Source organism: Adelges cooleyi, unplaced genomic scaffold, assembly GCF_023614345.1.
Source record: "Adelges cooleyi isolate 19-005CV unplaced genomic scaffold, UGA_ACOO_1.1 ACOO_flye_CR_arks_rails_tigmint_CR_PRNA_247, whole genome shotgun sequence".
Lineage (NCBI taxonomy): Eukaryota > Metazoa > Arthropoda > Insecta > Hemiptera > Adelgidae > Adelges > Adelges cooleyi.
This window is the reverse complement of record NW_026095912.1, coordinates 13,927,295-13,947,651: the sequence shown is the minus strand read 5'-3', so window position 1 is coordinate 13,947,651 and position 20,357 is coordinate 13,927,295. Positions and strand designations below refer to the sequence as shown.

The window sequence follows — 20,357 nt, the reverse complement described above, 5'->3', positions numbered from 1 at the left end:
GTTTTACAATTTTCAACTTTGACACACCTGGTACATTTTTGTATATGTTCGGTTTTCCTCGTTTATGAGAGTTAACTTTTTCACTTTTAAAATTCCTGATAAATTTCTAGTTAAGATTTCTATTTGGTTGATGTACCAAACAATAAAGTCGGTCGGGCTAAAAAACGAAAGTCAATATACTTAATATGGACATAATCTGATTATTTGTTGAGATGGTATAACAGATCAAAGTTAAAAGTAAAAAAAATTAGCAAATTTGTTTAGGCTATCTTTGGCAGTTTGACCAACTTTGTAATCTTAAAATTTAACAACGTTTCATTTGTATTATTCAACTAAAAAAAAAAATCAGACCCAAGTATTATCCGTGATAAGACTTAGGTAGGTCTATTTTTTTAAATTATTTTTTATCCAAGTTTTTTTATTTATTTATTCCTATGGTAATTTTTACACAAGTACTTAAAGGAAACAAAAGAGTTATCTGAACAGTGTAGATTGTTATGGAAACATACATAAAAACAATGAGTCAGAAACAATTTTTTTTTTAACTGTAATGTGCAAATAACAGAACAATAATGAAGCTGTGTGGTGGACCGTTTAGTATTGTTATAGTGAGACTTATTCATATCTGTTCAGCGTTAAAAATCAATTCATCAGACAAATATAACATTGCATTGGAGTTTTACCACACCAACCTTGTATATGATATAATCGAAAAGTTGGCAAAAGATAATTTTGAACTCATAGAAATTTTAACCATCGGTCATACCATCAAAGGCACTCCGTTGAAAATCATACGAATCATACCTGAAGAAGAAAATGAAGATTATCATAGTATTTGGGTCGACGGAGGTAAATGTGCAGACTAAATTATTTGTATTTTTTAAGGTATCTTTTTCTGCCCAAAGCCAGCTCATAGTGACCGGTGAGAGTATATTTTTACACATTTGAAAAGCACTAAATTAATATTAGTATGGGACATGCTTTAGCCTTGGCCCCCAAGCCCGAAAACGACACTAAATTGCTATACTAAAGTAGCGCACAAACTAAGCAACACGATTATTGTTTATTTGGCCAGAAAATATAATTAAGACTGTACTATCATCATAAATAGCAAAGAGATTATAGATTAGAAATAATCACAGTTCAGGAGCCAACAGGGGCTTAAGCATGCTCAATGTTTTATAATTTTAGTCGTTAGGCTTTAAGTAGACAGTAGATTTTTTTTAACTAGGAAAATGTTATTAGCGTTGCATGAACTTTGTAATAAAGCAAATGCTATTGGTTTTTATTACCTAGCCATGGTGGAACTTTATAAATTATATTATATTATTATAATAAAAAAAACAGTACAGTGGGGTCGAGGCATGGTGGGAACGGATGTTATAGTTCCATTCTAGATCCACATTCGGTCTAATTTTCAGACCTAAATACCAAAAACTTTGCTTGAAAAAGTAATTATAAAGCAAAAAAATATACATCATTGTAAATACAATACCTTCTCAGGTAAAAATAAGCTAAAAGCAGCTTAATTAATTAGTGATTGTACTTGACCAAATTATTTAGTTATTTAAATAAATTGAAAAAGAAAAATAGATAATCAATGGTGTCATTATCATGGTATTATGGTGTTATTGTTATCTTATTTCAAATCATAAATAAGACCCACCGTTCAGACTCAAAACATTTTAACTATATTGAAACATATTTTTATGTACAGTAAATCAAAATATTTAATTTACAATAGTCCTTTGTCGTTATAACAGCTGGTAACCGCATTGCAATTGCAAATTTATAAATCATTAAAATATGTATCGGTAACAATTTTACGACCGGGAAATTTTATTACCACAGATTGTAATGTTAAGCAAATAGGACTATGACAAAAAATGGTCTAATTGGAGTTTAAAACAATTACATCATTCTCTCAAACACAACTAACTCAAATACTTTCTTGACGAAATGTCAAACAAAATCTCGTTTAACACGTGACGCGTTGTGACACAATGTGGAAGGAATGCAAAAATAATATAGTGTTAAGTATGGATAGATAAGTTGGATGAGATGGCGAAAATGGGAATTTCTAGATATCTAGTCATCGGACGGAAAGAGACGGAAAATTTGACGTTTATAAGACATGTTCGATGGCCATCACTTCTAGGCAATTTTTAGACTTATAGTGTGCGCTTCGGCACTGTCGTCCAAGTCCAAGGCTTAAACAGCTTAAACAAAAATGGTTATACTGTCAACAGGTACTCATGCTCGAGAATGGATTACTGTATCGTCTGTGTTGTACGTACTGGACGTGTTTGTTAACAACAGGAACTCGCTGTCGGTCACGATGAAAAACACAGAGTTCTTCCTAATGCCTATTTTAAATCCTGATGGGTAGGGACGATTGTAAGTGGAAACGGCGTACTTTTAAAACATTCACATTTTACTTAGATACATGTATTCACACAAAAAAGATAGATTATGGCGGAAAAATCTTGCCGGCACGTCGCACAAACACTGTTTGGGCATTGACCTGAACCGAAATTGGGATTACGAATGGTACGGCTTAAGTTCGAACCGCGACCCTTGCTCGGAGACGTACCGAGGCTCACATCCGAGTTCGGAATTTGAAGTCAAGGCCATTAGTCGGTTCATTGAAGAAAATCGGTACAAAATAAAAGTTTGTGACACAATTATTGATCAGTACGAATGTTCCATTCTAGATCTAATAACCGCACGGGATAACAATCAAAATGAGTAGAAGTGATTTTTATACCTGTTATTTTTCAGGATAGCAAAATGGCAATTGATTAATATTACACCGTTTGTGTACTTCGATATCTCTTTGTGAAATTGTTTTTAAAAAAAAATTGTCACTTGTACCCATCCAACTATGTTTTACGAAAAAACAAGAACTTAAATGATCCCTTAAGCTCTGCTATCTAATTTTATCGTGCATACATGTTAAAACTAATTTTTTTTATTTACAATTTTTTACCCATTTTTTAACGTTATCCTATAAAAGCTATCTTTCTAATTATTCAGCTTCAATATTATTTTAATATTATTTTTTAGTATTTTAGTTACCTCCCCACATTACTCTATTTTCTCTAAAGACTTCCATACTGTATTTTATTCACTCACTTCTTTTTCCGACTACTTTCCACCTCTAGTCCTCTCTACGCTCATTTCCTATAATTTTGCTACAACATGCTCAAACCATCTTGAAAAGCTATTTTCTCCTAGTTTTCCTGCTGTTGCCTTCTTCCACCTCGTCCAACGACACGTTATTCTCCTCACCATATCTCCTTGTATTCCTCGTATCCGTTCTTTTCCACAGTCTCCAATCATAGCAGATTTTCTTCTTCTTTTTGAAACCTTATTACCAAAATTTTTTTTAAATTTCAACTGTTTTATTAAACCTACTTACTTTTTAGCCAAATTTTTTTAGTGTCTTTATGTTGTTTCAATGAAAATCTTTCCGCATGCTCATATCAAACAATCCCTTGGAGAAATTGTAGTAAAGAAATATATTAAGACATTTTTTTATATTTTAAATTTTGAATGTCAGAATTCTTATTTGAATAAAATTACTCATGACAGGGTTTTATAACCTTTCATTCGTACGGTCAACTAATTCTCTACCCATGGGCGTACACAAAGTCAAAGCTGCAAGATCAAGCTGATCTGCACACGGTGGGACAAATGATTTCCCGGGAAATTTTAAATAAAACTTCTACAGAATACAAGGTTGGCTCCGCGAGTACGGCAGTCGATAGAACATATGGTCAGTTAACAAACAATATAATGCAAAAATGTTATAAAAAAAAAAAATATGTCCAAAACTATTTCCAATAATATTTTCAGGAACGGCAATCGATTGGGCAAAAGGCAAAGCGCTTATAAAATATGTATATGCCGTCGAATTGGGAGACACTGGCAAAAATGGATTCCTTTTGCAAAAAAACCAAATAATTCCAAACGGACAAAATGCTTTTTGTGTGATTTCTGTAGTAGCCGAACATATTAAAGTTACAGATCCATCAATATCTTCTACGTATAGACCGTCGGTGGTCTTGTATTACATTATTACTATTATATTAATAATAGCTACGTGTAATGCGTACTGATGTTTTTATAATTTTGTTGTTCGACAACAAGAGCTATTATAACTCTAATTGTTTAAAGGAAATAACTGCTTTGTATCTGATTTTAAAAATTCAAATTGTTTATTAGCAAACTTGTATGTATAATTTGCAAATTCCATCAAATCGATGACTTTTATACGCCTGATAACCTATAGGTCATATAGTTATACAACAATACATAGGCAATAGTAAAAAAGTGCTCACTTTTCTTAAAAAAAATACAAATACAAATAATGAATAACTATTAAGTGTCACGACTGGAAAAACGTCCGAATTACCTTCAAGTTTTGTTCGCAATCAGAAATAATTTTTCAAAAGTTTTAAGTGCACTAAGAAATATGGTAGATGATGTCGAAGTATATACCTACGTACCCATACATTATAGTGGGAGAGAAATAGTCTCAGTAATATTATTAATTATCTTTTGTTGTATTTTGAAATACAGGAAATTTCAAGAGTAAACCACACGGTTTGAATTACTCTTACCTTGATAAAATAAATTAATACTAAATGAGAAAACCTCAAAAATTGTATTTTCAATGGCTTAAATGCACATCACTAAACATAAGCATATCTAGTCATTGTCTTATTCACGTTGTACTTAAAAATATAACTATCATTATAATGACAATTTTTTAATTTATAAAAATTTAACAGTCAATTTGTATCATTTCAAAAAGTATTTGTTGTTGAAACTTGAATGAACTATAATTATGAAATAACTTAAACTGTTTATTTAGTAGTAAGTTTATTTTTTTGAAATTGTGTTTTTAAGTAATTTCTATACATTCAGGTCTTCCTAATTCATGTATTAAGATACACAGCATGGATTAAAATTAAAATTAGTATATTAATTATAAAATGAGTATGTTGATATTTAAGTACGTTTGAATAATTTTTTAAAACTCTTTTAAATATTTTTATTTTTTTAATTCAGAACTTGCCTCAAAATTAATGTAGTGCCCATTTGAGGCCTTTTTAAAACTTTTTTTAAGTGCTTGTCTTTAAGGTAAAATTAAAAATATGTAAATTTATACAAAACGGCTAACATTCAACATTGAATATATATATATATATATAAAATCGTTTTTGTGTAATGTTCTAAATAATAATAACTAATGCGTTTTAGAGTACCTTCTGTACAGCCACTATATTATAAATCTGTCATGCCGACATGAAGAGGGGGTGTAACCACTGTAAGGGTAGACCTTGTTGTATTGTATTGTATTTAACTGGCAAAAGTATGCAAATTAGAGGTCTGCTCTATATGGATTTAGTATTGGTCCCCTTTTTGGCCCTCGTGAAATAATGTTATTGTAATATTCATTTAGTCGATCGGTTTCGGTAGTTTGGGAGGGGGGGGGGGGGTTAGGGGAAAATAAAAATAAAATAAAGTGTATAATATTATATTAAAAAAAGGTCACGAAACGACAAAAGCCGCGGAAAAATGTAATACATCATAATTAATTCTTTGGACGTGTCAAAAACACAATAACGGGTTATACCTAACGTCGGTATACATATATATTGTATTATTATAAATTAAAATTAAAATACCTAGTACAGTTTTTTTTTATTATTATGTAGCCAATACAAAACAAAACGTCAAAAATGTAATGGGCTGAAAATATATTATGTAGAAAATTTAAAATCGAAAATAAAAATCTATAAACACAAAGATAAAACAAATACGAACAAAGCCGGTATAGAATAAATGTTTGTAAAAAAAAAAAGGATATATTTTATACACTTACCTTTTTTTAAGTGTTTAACTTGAAAATGTATCAGTGTGTGCTAATTATTGTTAACACATCACTCTAAGTAATATCAATTAGATAAATAATAATTAATTAAAGGGATCAATACCTACTCGTTTGTTTATATAAAAAAGAAGTTATTGTAAACGATTGGCGTGAGTTTTTAATAATTTCAAAGAAAAATATAAACATTTGTTTCAAAATTTTATATCCAACAGAGGTTTAAACATTCAAACGTGGTAATTGGATTGTTTAGGTCAGGTTACCAATCCGGTTACCGCCCGTTACCAAATAGGTATACTCCTCTTTTCTGTGGAACGAAATTGAAATTTGTTCAGTATTAAAACCAATTTTTTTATATAAAAAAAGCAAAAAATCTGTTTTCTACATAGCCTACTAAAATTGCCAAGGAACTAGTACAGAATTGAAATTGGACCATCTTAATAGTAGTCGACATTTTGTCTGGCTTGTATTTTGTTTCTTCAGTATTAAAATATGAACCTACATAGTTATTTGAAAAATAAAAGGTAGTAGATACTAATTTTTCATAACGATAGTGACGATATTATATTTGTAAAAAAAATGTAGGTACCACTTGATAGTTTTTTTTATTATTTTTAGAATAACAACAATCTGTACAAACGTTGTACCTATATGTAGGTACTAATGACAATAAGTCATTGTGGTGAAGTCAACATAAGGCGTTGATCTAAGTACATGAAATCCAAACGCAAAACGAGTGAAGACCGTTTTAATTTTGTAGTTTTGTACGAGGAAACGATTGAACAAAAAACGTACTTTACTTGAACACCATTCAAAGGGCATCACAAAACCACTTGCATTGCAACTGCAACAATGTACCTAACGCTCAACGGTTTACATTGTACCCGAGTACCTACCTCTTTAAAACATTTCTCTTGGTTAGGTACTCGAGATGATAATAATAATAACCAATATTATGCTTCCCTATAGAACCTATTATTGGTTTTGGCTTTCTTTTTTGAAATTATTCAACAAACGTTTCATCGCGTCCCGTTCGGTTGGAAATTTTTGTAAACGCTCAAGTATGGGTACTTGAATATTATTATATGTATATATATATATATGTGTATTTTTTTTTTTCACCTCGTTTGTCTTTCTAAGGGTCGGTGTAAGTACCCGAATCCTACCCTCCCCGTACACCGCCCCTCTAAGTGTATCTGTAAAGTCAATAACAGCTTCCCCTTAACGGACCACGGGGACGCAGCTGGCAGGCGGCGGCCGAGCGTTAACGTGTTGTGTTGTTGTAAACGCGCCCCGTTGATAACGCGCGTCGCATCTCTCCTTTTTTTTACGTTGTTTCTTTGTTAATATTATTTTTTGTAAATTCAATTTTAACTAAACATTCAACTGCCGATTTCCGCCGGCAGATACGTTCATCGCCGTTTCGGGTTGTCCGTTGCGAAACGTGTCACAGACCCACAAATCAATTACCCACCGTCGTCGGCAAATTCGTCCACTATACAGTCGGGGTAGTAATAATATTATTCGAGTGCACAGTGTGTATAGTAATAATTTACACTGAAAAGCGTTCCGGCGTCCTACCTACCTACCTACCACGCACAACAAGAGGCTGCTCGCCCCACGAGAAAACGAATAAAAAAAAAATAAACAAAGAGAGGCAGAGCCGCCCTTCGACAGTGATTGATCAGCTACGCAACGACAATGCCTACGACCAACACCGTAAGTCCGTCAAACGTCCGATGGATCTGTTGAAAACACAATTGCTAATAAACCGTACCAGTGAACATATCCGTAGGCTCGGTTACTCGGTCCGGGGGCTTCGTTGGTTTTTTCCGATGGCATTGCACTCGTGCCGCCGTAGGTCATGGTAAAAAAATACTTTCGGGATGACGTCGTTTGATTAATTGTAAACATTTTAATAACAATATTGATAACTTAAGGACTGCTCTTTATAACATAAAGTGTTACGTTTAAACCGATATGAAACCTTTGATGAGTATCTTCCGACTGATATTGCTATTTCTGCCGTTTGCGTTATCGGCAAATCCCAATTGGATGTAAGTGCCGTTTAATTACTGTCAATCAGCGATAGAAATACTTTGCTTTTATCCAGTTGTCAATGTTAGACATTGTCCTTTTTTTTTTTTGTAAATATTAATTAGTAAATGTCCAAATTTTATTTTCTGTAATGCTTTATCATAAACACAAATTTATTTTAATTCAGTAGTGGTCGTTATAACTTGATGTGTTGTATAATTGTGGCAGTTAGTGAGCCTTTTTGATTTGTTATTGTTTTTCGACATTCCAATTTACGTCGTCTAATTGTTTATTTTCGTAGAGATAGCAAGTTGCTTTCTAATTTGTTTGGCTTGAGTTGTAGATTGTTTCCCTAAAGGCCCATTTTGAATTTAATAAATTACCTACTTATGAATTTTGTTACTCCTTTAGTTAATACTTAAACGAGGTTATTTTTATGTTTTTAAGTTTCCTTACATTATTTGCAATAATTATTCGATTTGATTAAAATATAGGTACCTAGGAGTTATAGGCATACCGCCGCCATTGCAACAACAACAAGCGTCACCTGGAGCGGAACTCGAAGACCCAGTCAAGATACAAGCCAGAGCCATATGTGGTGGTTTACCAGGATTGGCGACAAAACAAATAAACATCTGTATGAAACATCCAAATGCTATTTACTCAGTATCGGACGGAGCGAAAAAAGCCATTGAACAATGTCAGTATCAATTTCGCCACGAACGATGGAACTGCTCAATTCTTGAAAACGAACAGAGTGTCTTTGGTCCGACATTAGACAGAGGTATTTATTATTTAATCTTTAAATATTGCTTTTGTCGATAACAATAAAAGGGTATTGATTTAATAACCAATACATAAAAAAGATTATTTGGTAATCTATTAAAACTAAGGTAAGGATTATTATATAAAAAAAAGTTTAATTCAAAATATGATAAAACCTTAAATATTATCTTAAAAGTGAGGACAATATGCTGGAAAATTCAATAAATATCAAATTTATTATTATTATCAAATTTTTTTTAATTTTTGCATATTGTACAATTTTTATAACAAAAAAATGAACAAACTATTTAAATTTACAATAACTTTAATGTAACAAATAATTTTAACATAAAACTTATTCATTGAAGTTAAATGTTTTTAATTTAATGAATTTATAAATTAAATTGACATTTTAAGATATAAATATTTTATTGTTTTTGCTTCTTTATTATTTTATTGTATCAACAATTATTTAATTTTAATAAATCACTGTTGTACAGTGAATTCCAGTTAAAATAAAAATATCAGTATTTTAAAATTATCTTACAATCACTCTCCGGTCAGAAATTAGTTTATATTGGTTATAAAATGTTGTTTAAATATTTTATTAAAACTGTACATTTTTTGAATATTTAAACAATATTTCGTTAGCAATATAAATAGCAATACTATTTGTAATACATTCAATTTGTTGACAAAACATAATTATAAAATGTTATTTTTAATGTATTCAAAACCTTTTTTTGTCAACTGAGATAACGTTTTTTTGTGACAATGGTTTATAATGAATATGTTGTGTTCATGTTAATAAATATTTATTACAGTTTTAGTAACCACAAATTGCTCTTATACTTAAATTATTAATAAATAATTTTAATTAATTTTTTTTTTTTTCAGGAAGTAAAGAAACTGCTTTTATCTATGCAATCACTAGTGCGGGTGTAGTTTTTTCCATAACTAACGCTTGCAGTTCGGGCAGTCTAACGGAATGCAGTTGCGACGCCATGCAACACGGCAAGACTACTCCAGAAGGCTGGAAATGGGGAGGATGTAGGTATGGCGCAATTGGTTTCTTTAAAAAAAGTCATTACAAAAAATTTGCTATATTTAGTGGTCAAATATAAATTTTGTTTTTTAATTTTCAACAGTGACAACTTGCGTTTCGGTTTGCAATTTTCACGTAAATTTGTCGACGGCTCCGAACCAGAACGTCCGAATAATTTCAAGACGACAAAGCAAAAAAGAATCTGGTCCAGTCGCTTTAAAATGAATTTGCACAACAACGAAGTCGGAAGACAGGTAATTCTCGGATCGACCGCCATCGTCAATTTTTTTTTTTTGTTTATATTTATGTATTCTGTTCAGACCGTAATGTCTCTAATGAAAATGCATTGTCGTTGTCACGGCGTATCGGGTTCGTGTGAACTGAAAACCTGTTGGAAATTTATGCCTTCGTTCGGTGAAATCGGCAAAGTACTCAAGCAAAAATACGGAAAAGCTATTTTGGTATTTTACACTTATTATTTAGGATTATTAACATTAAATAACTGAAACCGATTATTTGCGTTACAGATAAACCACAACGCGGGCGAATCGTCAAAGAAAAACTCCACGGTAACGACTCACCGGAAACGCGATACGAGGGCCCACAAAAAGAAAAGGTCCAAACGACCGTTGTTGGCCGAACCCAAAGAACTAGTGCACATACAGAAGTCGCCAAACTATTGCAAACAAGACTATCGAAACGGCGTGTTGGGTACGGAAGGTCGTAAATGCAACGGCACGTCGACCGGACCCGATTCTTGTAACAAACTGTGCTGCGGTCGCGGTCACATGACAAACGTAATGGACTCTGATGCGTTCCTATTTGGGATGTTTATTTTCAATCGCCATTGTTGTTTCAGGTGGTCAAACAAGAAGAGCACTGCAATTGCAAGTTTGTCTGGTGTTGTTTCGTCAAATGCGACACTTGCTACAAAAACGTCGAACAGAAATCGTGTAAATAATTCAGTGACGCCGAACATCAAACATATTCTAGTCAGCCACCGGGGGGGTTCCTCTGTTGGTGGTTCAAGTACAATTTATAGAATTTTTCCATACATATCAAAATCATAATAATATGTCGCCTACATTGGACTACATAGCCCCGTTTCCGTTTTTGTACAAGTTTTAGTCGATCCCTGTACGTTCACACACCCCGCAGCGTCTTCCAATAAGCCATCCCTTGCATGTGTCGTATAACCTCTCCCAACTACTCAAAATTTAGCGCTTAAGGCATTGTCAGTTATACGTAATTATAATATAAGGTATACGTAAATATTTGTATCGAAACTAGATTATTTTACCTTTAATATTAACGGGGGTAGTTACTATTAATAATATTACTAGGGATGGGGAGTACTTAAATTAAGTAAGTGATTAGTAGTTAGTTACTGCTTAAAATACGTTCACTTGATATTGATAAAAAAATGTCTTCAGTCGTATGAAAATAAAATTATTTTGTAACAACATCTGAATGTTAAATTAGTTATGATGTGTAAAAAATCTTTATTTATGATATTTTTTTAAAACTTGTGTAGCATTTTTGGTTATTTTCCAAGCTAAAGAGGAAGCTTTTGTTTTTGTTCTATAAGTTTTGTACGACTGGAGACAATTAAAAAAAAAAAGTAACCAGAATGGCTAGAAAAAAGTCAAATTTTGGCGTACATTTTTTTAATAATATCAATTTAATAAGACTCCTTACAACCAAATGCCTTAGTGGTTACAATTTTTTTTTTTTATGATAAATTAAAATCTCTTACAAATAAAAATATTTCTACATTTCTTAAGCGCGTTAAAAATTTGAACTACATCCCAACTTGTTTGAATTATATTTTTGTGCAATCTGCCCTCCCCAATGTATTATTGCTTTAAAACTACTCGAATAATTATGCATTTTATTTATATTTCATAATATTATATGAACGTTTATAATAAAGAAAATACAATATAGATATATTTGTCTGAATCTGTTTTTATTTTATAAAATTGATATTTAAATCCTGTTTACACGTAGTAATGAAATGTATTATAAAATATGCGTTCTTTCTAGTCAGTATATTTTATTATTAAATAGAATGTTATTAACAATATTATATAATAAGATTTAAAAAAAAAAAAATCGGTTTATGTAACATATAAAATTATGTTTCGGATAACAAAACGCATTTCTTAAATATATTGTATAATAATATAATACGTATTTTGTTAATACAAAGCTAAGATCACAAACGGATGTAACGTCAATCAACTTGTGTTGAGATATTTTTTCTCTTATAATTTACATGTGCTATTCGTAACTGACACAGCCGAGTTAACAAACAATTAAGTACTTAATGTCTATGAACACATGAGTAAAAGACACGATAAAGATGATGTGGTGTATACGACTATTTCTAGATATTACAAAATATATTACTCTGCTGACTTAAATTACTTTAGTTAAAAATTGTTTTCGAAATGTAAAGATATCGCTTTCTAATCCGATTTCCACTTTCTCAAGTGAACCACAATGTATTACAATTCATCAAACGCACAACCGTAAAAATGTGTTATAGCGACTTTAACAAATGTGTCCGAACACAAATTATTACCATTTAATATATTATTATTACATTATTTATATTAAGTACAATACAAAAAAAAAAAAAAAAATTCAACAGCCTCACAGTTTACCTTGATTAATTAATATTAAAATTATTTTATTAAATTCAAATTTATGTATATTAATGAAGGTAAGAAATATATTAATAAAAATAGGAACGACTTGCCAAAGGCGTTTCGGTATTCGTCTAGGGAAAGCCCCCAATGACAATTTTCTGTTGAACGTTAATGTGATTCTAAGTTATACCATGAAAATGGCATTCAAGAATAATATTAAACTGAAATGTTGTATTGTTAAATTTATGTTATGTTGAAATGTGATCGATCGACTATATTATAACTTGTAACACATTCAATCGGTCTTGGCTCGGTAAAGAGTGTTCATGACCTACTGAACTGAACTACATTCAACTGTGCTTGTTTGGGTAGTAAATATGATAAGATATTAAAAAAAAAAATGGCTATAACATATGTCTGCTTAAAATATTAAACGAATTACTTATTACTAAGTAAGTACCCCTTGAATAAGTCATACTGTGCGAGTACACGGGTGCTACGATAAAAAATTCAAAGTAATTGTTGACGATAGATAAGATGATGTTTACATTTAGTATACAATATTGAAAGTCAGTGATAATGTTTAAATATCAAAAAAACCTCCCGGTATAAAAGTTTGTATGTATATATATTAAAAAAATTATTACTAATTTTAATTTCAAAATGTATCACAATATTTAACCGACGCCACTTACGAAATACTAACAAGTTTGATTTTTTTCCCTATTGTTATTGCTAATAATAAGTCAGGCGAAAAGCCATCCCCTTACACCGACCGAGACTAACTATAAACATATGTAGAAAAAAAAAAATGGTTATTTCTTTTGGTAAAAGAGAAACTTGTTAGTTTTCGTAAGATGCGCCGTAACGGGTTGGTAGATATAAAAGAAATTGTAACAAACAATCACGCACAGTGTAGACTTGCCCCTTATATACTTAGATATTTAGTTATACAGCGTATTGTTTACTGGCAGTCATCATCACACATTAAGAAGTACACATATAGTAATAATATTGCAAATGATGATTTGTATATAAACAAAAAGTTGTTAAAAAAAAAACCATAGTCTGTTCGTGGGAACTAATAAATAAGTGTCGCGTCAACATAACGGGTGTGGCTAGAATATAGACTACAATAACAAAAGGAAAAATAATAAAATCATACAATACCTACTAACAGCTTAAAGAAGATAATACAATGATAAAAATAAATAGTAATTATAACATTAAAAAAACATTGAAATTTGGCTGGAAATGATTCCGATTGAACACAGCCGTATACATAAAGTTGAGTATACGTAACATAAATTCACCAGGCAATCACCCTGTATATAATTCATTACATTTTTTTTTTACATACATTTTAATACGTGGTTTGAAAATTTATACAAAAGTATTTTTTTACAATAATTCATTTGTTGACGTGTGATGATAGCCTCGGCGAAGAACAAAAAAATAAACACACGTTAGGATGTCGCGTCCCCGTGTATTGCTCAAGTATATTATTATACACCACTATAATTGATTTACTGTATAATATATATTATATAAATATAAAAAGATGTTAAAAAAAGTGTAATAGTTTTTTTTTTTTTTAATGCATTGGAGATTTGACCGTTTGCGAATGTAATTGTGGCTATTGGATAACTCGTAAAAGAAAAATTGTTACTATAAGACAAGACTACGTTATGTGGCGATAATTGAAATGTAATAAAAAAAAAAGAGAGAAAGAGAGAAAATAGTTTTAATATCGAAGAAAATCAAGTCTAAGTATACGAATACAAACAAAAACAACTTCAAACTATGTCGGACCTGGCCAGACAGCCGGCAACATTTTCTACATAACGTTGGCTATCACAAAATCGTTCAACACACAAAATCGAGTGAAAGACGCGATACGTTAGCACGGGACGTTTTCTCAAATGTAGTTAATCCAATAAATGTCAGCCTTTTAGTATGATTCAGTCCGTCAAACATTAGACACGTAGGTACGTAGGACGTTTGAACGCTGGAGTGTCGACAAAGACAATATTAACGTGATATACGCACATTAATCGGTGTTCACACGTACCGTTAAAATAATAATTTACTAAGAATACCTTCGGGCCCGTCAGTTTTGTAACCGTACGTACTGTAACATTTGTGAAACAGTTCTCGAATTGCGGACAATCGATTTTCTCGTCTAAAATAAAAAATGTAAAAAAAAATTGAGTTAATCAACTTGACAGAATGTATTTTTTTCGTTCTTCAACTTACGATGAAATAGTTCTAAACTTATTGTCGGTAATATCGTTTCCGTTTAAGCTACCGGTTTGGGTTACCATCGACCATCTGAAAATATTCAATACGAATGTTATACCAAACGCGAGCACATCGGTGTCAAGAACAAATATATATCTTACTCGTCAGTTTCGCTCGAATTGGAACATGTCCGGTTTCGTTTATTGGACGACGGCATGTCGACGGGCATTGTCCTCTCGACGTTAGCGGTGAATTCGAAATCGTCTATATCACAGTCCGAATCAGGCGATCTCATAGAACGATAACGCCTACGGGGAGACGAACATTTATACCGTTTTGTTTCTACTTCGTCGGCTATAATGAAGTCATCGTCGTCGATATCTTCGATATCGTCCATTTCGTAAATGGTTTCCTTGATGAAAAACTTTTCGGTCGGCTTCTTCAACGACTTCAATTTTGTCGTAACAGTTTGATCGAAATCAAACTGCGAATGATAATCGTCGAACCCGTCGTAGACTTTGCCGATTGTCAAGTCTTCGTTGCTACAAAATAAAATAAATTACAATTATACTTTTACAGCGTTTGGAAAGACGGACCACTCTTATCAGTTTATTAGCCAACAACTTACCTGCCGTTGCTGTTGTGTCTCGAACGTATTTCTAAATGATCCAAATCGGCTAAATCAAATTCACCCATGTACGAAGAGAACTTTGGACTGTTTGGCGCAGTAACAGCAGAACTATAAGACAGACGTACACATGTTATGTAAATAATAAACTCTATCGGATTTTGCAACAATCGTAGTTATAATTACGGAACAGTTGGCGTCTTGAAATCGTCGCTAAATATATACTTCAAGAAATGGAAACAGAAATGCATGATGTCTTCTCCTTTTTCGAGCCGATTTTCTAGGTTGTGTCCAAACAGATACCAGTCGTATCCTAGAGTTAGGTATAACATCTGGCTCGGTGATAACGACTTATGAATGACTCCATCAGCCCACAAAGACATTCTGATCAACGATATGAACAAAGGCGTGCGGTCCCAACCACTAATGCAATGAATGAGTATTCCTTTTGACGAACACCAAATGTATTTCAACATCAAACTCAAGTAGTTCTCGGTCAGTTGACGCAAGTCCCATTCCTAGTAAATAAAAATATACTCTTAAAACTGATTAGAAAATGTTAACAATAATTGCATACCTTGTATTTATTCCACTGGATGTCGAGTTGATCGACTGCAGGATTGGGTTTTACGTTCAGTGTGGAATTAATGGCTGGATCAGACCAGTTAAACATTAGACCTTCAGAGTTATAGTTGTTCTTTTTGAAATCGTGAAAAAATTCGCAACCGGGATACGGAGTCGGAATAATTCTGAATACGGCGTATTTTTGTGTGTCGTCGACTTTTTCCGATGACGTGACGCTGTAGAAAATATAATTAAATTAAATATGAAACAATTCAAACCTTTCGGTACACACAACAACATCACTTACGCAATTAAATACTTCTGTTTTTCGTTTTCAACCATTAAGTCGATAATTGTTCCAACTTTCCATGCTTTAAGTAATTCAACGTCACATTTTCTTTTTTTATCTAATTGCCGGAACTCCTCAAATGATAATCCTTTTTCGGACGCCGTTCCTAATCCGATTTCTGTCATTCTGGCTATAGTAGAAGATCTGAAAAAAAGTTATAAAATACAATTAATATATATTTTAAAATATTGAGCAAAACAACAATGCCTGTGAACAATTTAGCAACATACCTGCAAATATATTTTCCTTGATATAATATCACGGGAACGACAAAACGATTTCGACACCGCGCAAACTTTGCTTCGTTAATTAATGTGTCGATGGACACTATGTCAGTGCCAATGGCGTCGGTAGTTTTTTTAGGACTATGTCTAGGCGACTGAGATCGGGCATAAGGCTCCGGAGACGAGTGGTTACTCGAAGAAGGAGCACCCAAGCTGTTTCTCTTGCGGCTGCAAGCTCCCATTGGTGAAACGTCATCGGAACTAGACGACGATCTGTCATTTCTCGGGCCCCTTGGATACCTTTCATGTTGTATTATCGGTATCTTGTGCGGATACTGTTCATTGATACGGCCTTTGCTGTTGTCGATAATCTGGGAAACAAATTTATATTTATTTAGACAGGTATTTATATACATTAAGTAAACACATTAAACATAACTAAATATTTAGCTAAAAATATAACACAATATTAACAATTAAAAAAAAAAAAAACCATTTTCGTTTTTTCAAATTCCCAAGCTAATTTTTTCTCATTTGGTAAACAAATTAATCAATTGAAAAAAAAAAAAGTTCTAATTTTCGCAAACAATTGACATTGATCATTTTAGTCCCAAGAATTTATATTTATAGCTATGTTATAATGGAATTAAAAATAGCACTCCATAGACAATGTAAACATTGATAAACTACAGATTTTATAACCCTTGGCTACTTCAATACAATATAAAAAGTGAACTTTGTAAATTGATTGATAAACAAAATCAACTGAGTTTTAGATAAATTATACAATATGCATTTATAAAATATAAAAAATTAATGTGTAATAATAGTAAACAAGAAAAACAAATTTATGATAAACGTTAATATTTTAATTTCTCACCTTACTACTCTCTCATCAACTCTATTTTTGTAAACTTTGAAATTAATGATTCATATTTTTTTGATATAAGTATCAAATTTAATTAAATGCTCTTTTTTTATATCTAATACTTTATCAGAATTTATACTTAAATCAAAGCATTATTTTCAACAATGTAATAATACAAAAATATAAAGCTAAAAACTACTTTCAGTTTAAATTGTTTAATAATATAAATAAAATAGTAAAAAAACACTAAAAACAAAAGTATAGTTTACTAACTTTTTCTTGTAAAACTTAATCAAAATGTATAAATATAACTGAAAACTTTAAAACTTACCATAAATTTATAATCCAACCTTAGAAGATTTAAGCACTTGTCCATAACATCAAGAGCCTAAAACATATTAAAAAATAAAATAAAAGGTTAATAAAATAATAAAAACTAATTATTATTAAATATTTAATTTGTAACCTAACCTACATCTAAACATATAAAAACAAATAATAAAAAGAGCCACAAGAAGAAACAACCGAAAAAGATGTCTACTAATAAAATAGTTGATTATACCAACTTCTTATTAATTAAGACCTAAATTATTGTTTTTAACTGATTCTTTTAAATTTTGTTGTAACTATTAAATGTTTAAATGTGAAAACAAATATTTTACAGAAACGTTAAATAGTTGAAATCATATATTATCATCTTCGGGAAGTCATTGTACTCAGTATGTAATCTACAAATATATTTTACAATCTCGTAATTGTTTTTTTTTTTAATTTTTACAGTTTAATTTTATGTATTTTATAAGAAATATAAAAAACTCAATTTCAAAAATGTTCCAATATTTTTTACTTTTTTAAGAAAGTGTCAAATATTGTTTGTTTCTATTTAAAAAAAAATACAATTTTTTTGGGTATATAATAACATTTTTTTTTCTTAAAATGTCAAATTTATTATGTTTTCTTAAAAAAAAAAATAGCGGTAATTTTATGAGGAATCAATAATATTATATATCTATATCTAGTATGTATTTGAAGATGTTAATATTAAAACGAGCCTGGAGTCAAGGTAATGATAATAAAAATAGTTATTAGTTTTAACCAAAAGTTAAAACCATTAGCAAATGATAAGAGCACGGCAATACATTTTTTTTTAATTTATAAATTAACATTTATAGTTTTAGTTCATATATTATATTAGAAAAAAAAGAAAACTTCGTTAACTCAAATGACATTTGACAAATTATCATGTGTTATTACTATGTAATAAAAAAACATGCATATTTTATGCAATGTAACTAGATTACAAAAAAAAAAACACTCATATCAGGAACATGTTGGTTGAAGATCATTGGTTGGGTCATATACAAAGGTCATATTGATAAGTGGTTAGAGTTTAAAAAGTTTACTATTTGAAATACAAAGTGTTGAAACACCTGACAAGACAAAAACAATATATTCAATAGTCAATTGACTACAGTTATAAAAATAAAACACACAAATCTGTACCCATAAGGGAAGAGCACTGTGTGCGATCTTGTCTCCATAGGGGCTTCAGTGGACACAAACGTCTTACGATATATTTCGAGAGTAGATATTAGAAGTGTAACCACGTTTGAAGAGGCGAGTAAGGATTGTAGGTATAGGTGTTAAAGAGATTTTATACTTAAGCTGGTAATCAGAACCAATACGAATGGTTAACTTACAAACGGATCGCTGTTGGTGCACTTGAACGTTTCCTTGGCAAAATTCCCGATCAACGCGCTGATGTCGTCTTCGGACACGACGTTTTTGTCCATTATGCTGTCCTGTCGGTCCATGGGTGCCGTAGAAGACGGCTAGTCGCCCGATGCGCGGATCAGACGGTCCGATACCGGTGAGATGGCATTTTTTTTTCCGCCGAAACTGCGTTATTACGTTGTACACATAGTAATGATAATAATAACGATATTATTATTACACCTACTAGTAGTGTATTGGATTGTCGCCGCAGTTGGTGGTTTTTTTCCCGTCCACTAGGCTGCAGTCGTCGTCACTGTTTACTGCGTATGAGACACCGCACGCAAAACGCATACATCACGGATGTCCGGCCAACACAGCACAGCACGACACGCTCGACAAGGAAACACGGCCCACGGGCAAAGGAGAAATAAAAAAAAAAAAAAACAACAAAACAACGTGCTTCTCATGAGGTCATGCCCACGTTATTGCAGCCGTAGCCCGCGGCCGCAGTACCCAGCCCGACCGTCGTGTTTTCATCGTGATAACGTTGCATCGTATATGATAACCGTTATCACGTTCGCAACGTTAACAACAAACCGCGGTCCGCGATCCAGTGATAACAGCAACCGCCTCCGCCGGCAGCGTCTGCCGAGAGAGCCGTAACGCGATCGATGGCGATCAGCGATGGTGAAAAAACTTGAAAACAAAAAAATTATCAATATAATACAGTCGTTTTGCTCCGTATCGTGTCTGTCGTGTGGCAAAGGTGAGTTGAATAAACCGAAATCGTAAAGTCTACCTCCAACACCAGCTATAGCAGAGAGCAGCTGTTGCCGTAACGCCATCGATAAAAAAAAAACATAAAAACAATTATCAATATTATAGTCGTTTTGCTCGATATTAGAAACGCTGTCGAGTGGCAAAGTTGAGTATAAAAAACGAAATCGTAAAGTCAACACGTCTAGGTAACGTCATCAGTATAAAAACAAATATGTATTGTATAACAAATAAACTCTTATCGAACAGAGCCGGACGGCGCGACGCAATCCCACGCCGCATACCTTTTATTTGACTTTAAACAAACACCGGTCCCACACACACACACACAATAATGATTTACAAAAAAAAAAAAACATAGTCTTTTATATATATCTGATACTATAGTAACTATATAAACACAATTCGTAACCGTCAATTTAGTATGCCCGTGTTAGACAGTTAATATTATGTCAAAAGCCCCTTTATAAAAAATTTTAAAAAATTTATCTCTTTTGCTATCATTTATAAACCCAATTTGTTTAAATTATACTTACTCTAATGCGAGCCTATAGATTTAAAATAAGCGCAAGTCAAAGCTAAAATTGTAC

General features: G+C 31.9%; 3 protein-coding genes across 7 annotated transcripts; 2 read left to right on the top strand and 1 right to left on the bottom strand.

The window, feature by feature from the left end:
• The first annotated feature begins 518 nt into the window (after nt 1-518).
• Nucleotides 519-4,600, top strand: LOC126837211 (carboxypeptidase B-like). The gene is made up of 7 exons (XM_050571032.1): nt 519-522; nt 634-849; nt 2,250-2,385; nt 2,443-2,671; nt 3,595-3,754; nt 3,859-4,048; nt 4,585-4,600. Exons 1-7 carry the CDS (start codon nt 519-521, stop codon nt 4,598-4,600), a joined length of 951 nt encoding a protein of 316 aa, XP_050426989.1.
• Nucleotides 4,601-7,170: 2,570 nt separating this feature from the next.
• LOC126836517 (protein Wnt-16-like) lies at nt 7,171-11,646 on the top strand. 2 transcript variants are annotated; one of them, XM_050570011.1, is made up of 7 exons: nt 7,171-7,618; nt 8,431-8,720; nt 9,599-9,755; nt 9,850-10,000; nt 10,067-10,207; nt 10,274-10,543; nt 10,606-11,646. In XM_050570011.1, the coding sequence occupies exons 2-7, from the start codon at nt 8,576-8,578 to the stop codon at nt 10,705-10,707; spliced, it is 966 nt and encodes a 321-aa protein (XP_050425968.1). In that variant the 5' UTR covers nt 7,171-7,618; nt 8,431-8,575; the 3' UTR covers nt 10,708-11,646. The 2 variants fall into 2 exon arrangements, with proteins under 2 accessions (XP_050425968.1, XP_050425967.1); XM_050570010.1 differs by having other exon boundaries at nt 7,171-7,956.
• A 155-nt stretch (nt 11,647-11,801) lies between these two features.
• LOC126836654 (myotubularin-related protein 14) lies at nt 11,802-19,430 on the bottom strand. 4 transcript variants are annotated; one of them, XM_050570244.1, is made up of 12 exons: nt 19,235-19,430; nt 18,975-19,173; nt 17,606-17,662; nt 16,413-16,777; nt 16,141-16,326; nt 15,847-16,069; nt 15,456-15,787; nt 15,270-15,380; nt 14,803-15,183; nt 14,657-14,731; nt 14,500-14,582; nt 11,802-14,408 (listed from the first exon to the last, which is right to left on the bottom strand). In XM_050570244.1, exons 2-12 carry the CDS (start codon nt 19,086-19,088, stop codon nt 14,377-14,379), a joined length of 1,959 nt encoding a protein of 652 aa, XP_050426201.1. In that variant the 5' UTR covers nt 19,089-19,173; nt 19,235-19,430; the 3' UTR covers nt 11,802-14,376. The 4 variants fall into 4 exon arrangements, with proteins under 4 accessions (XP_050426201.1, XP_050426202.1, XP_050426200.1 ...); XM_050570245.1 differs by having other exon boundaries at nt 14,472-14,582; nt 18,975-19,430; XM_050570243.1 differs by having other exon boundaries at nt 18,975-19,430.
• Nucleotides 19,431-20,357: the final 927 nt, after the last annotated feature.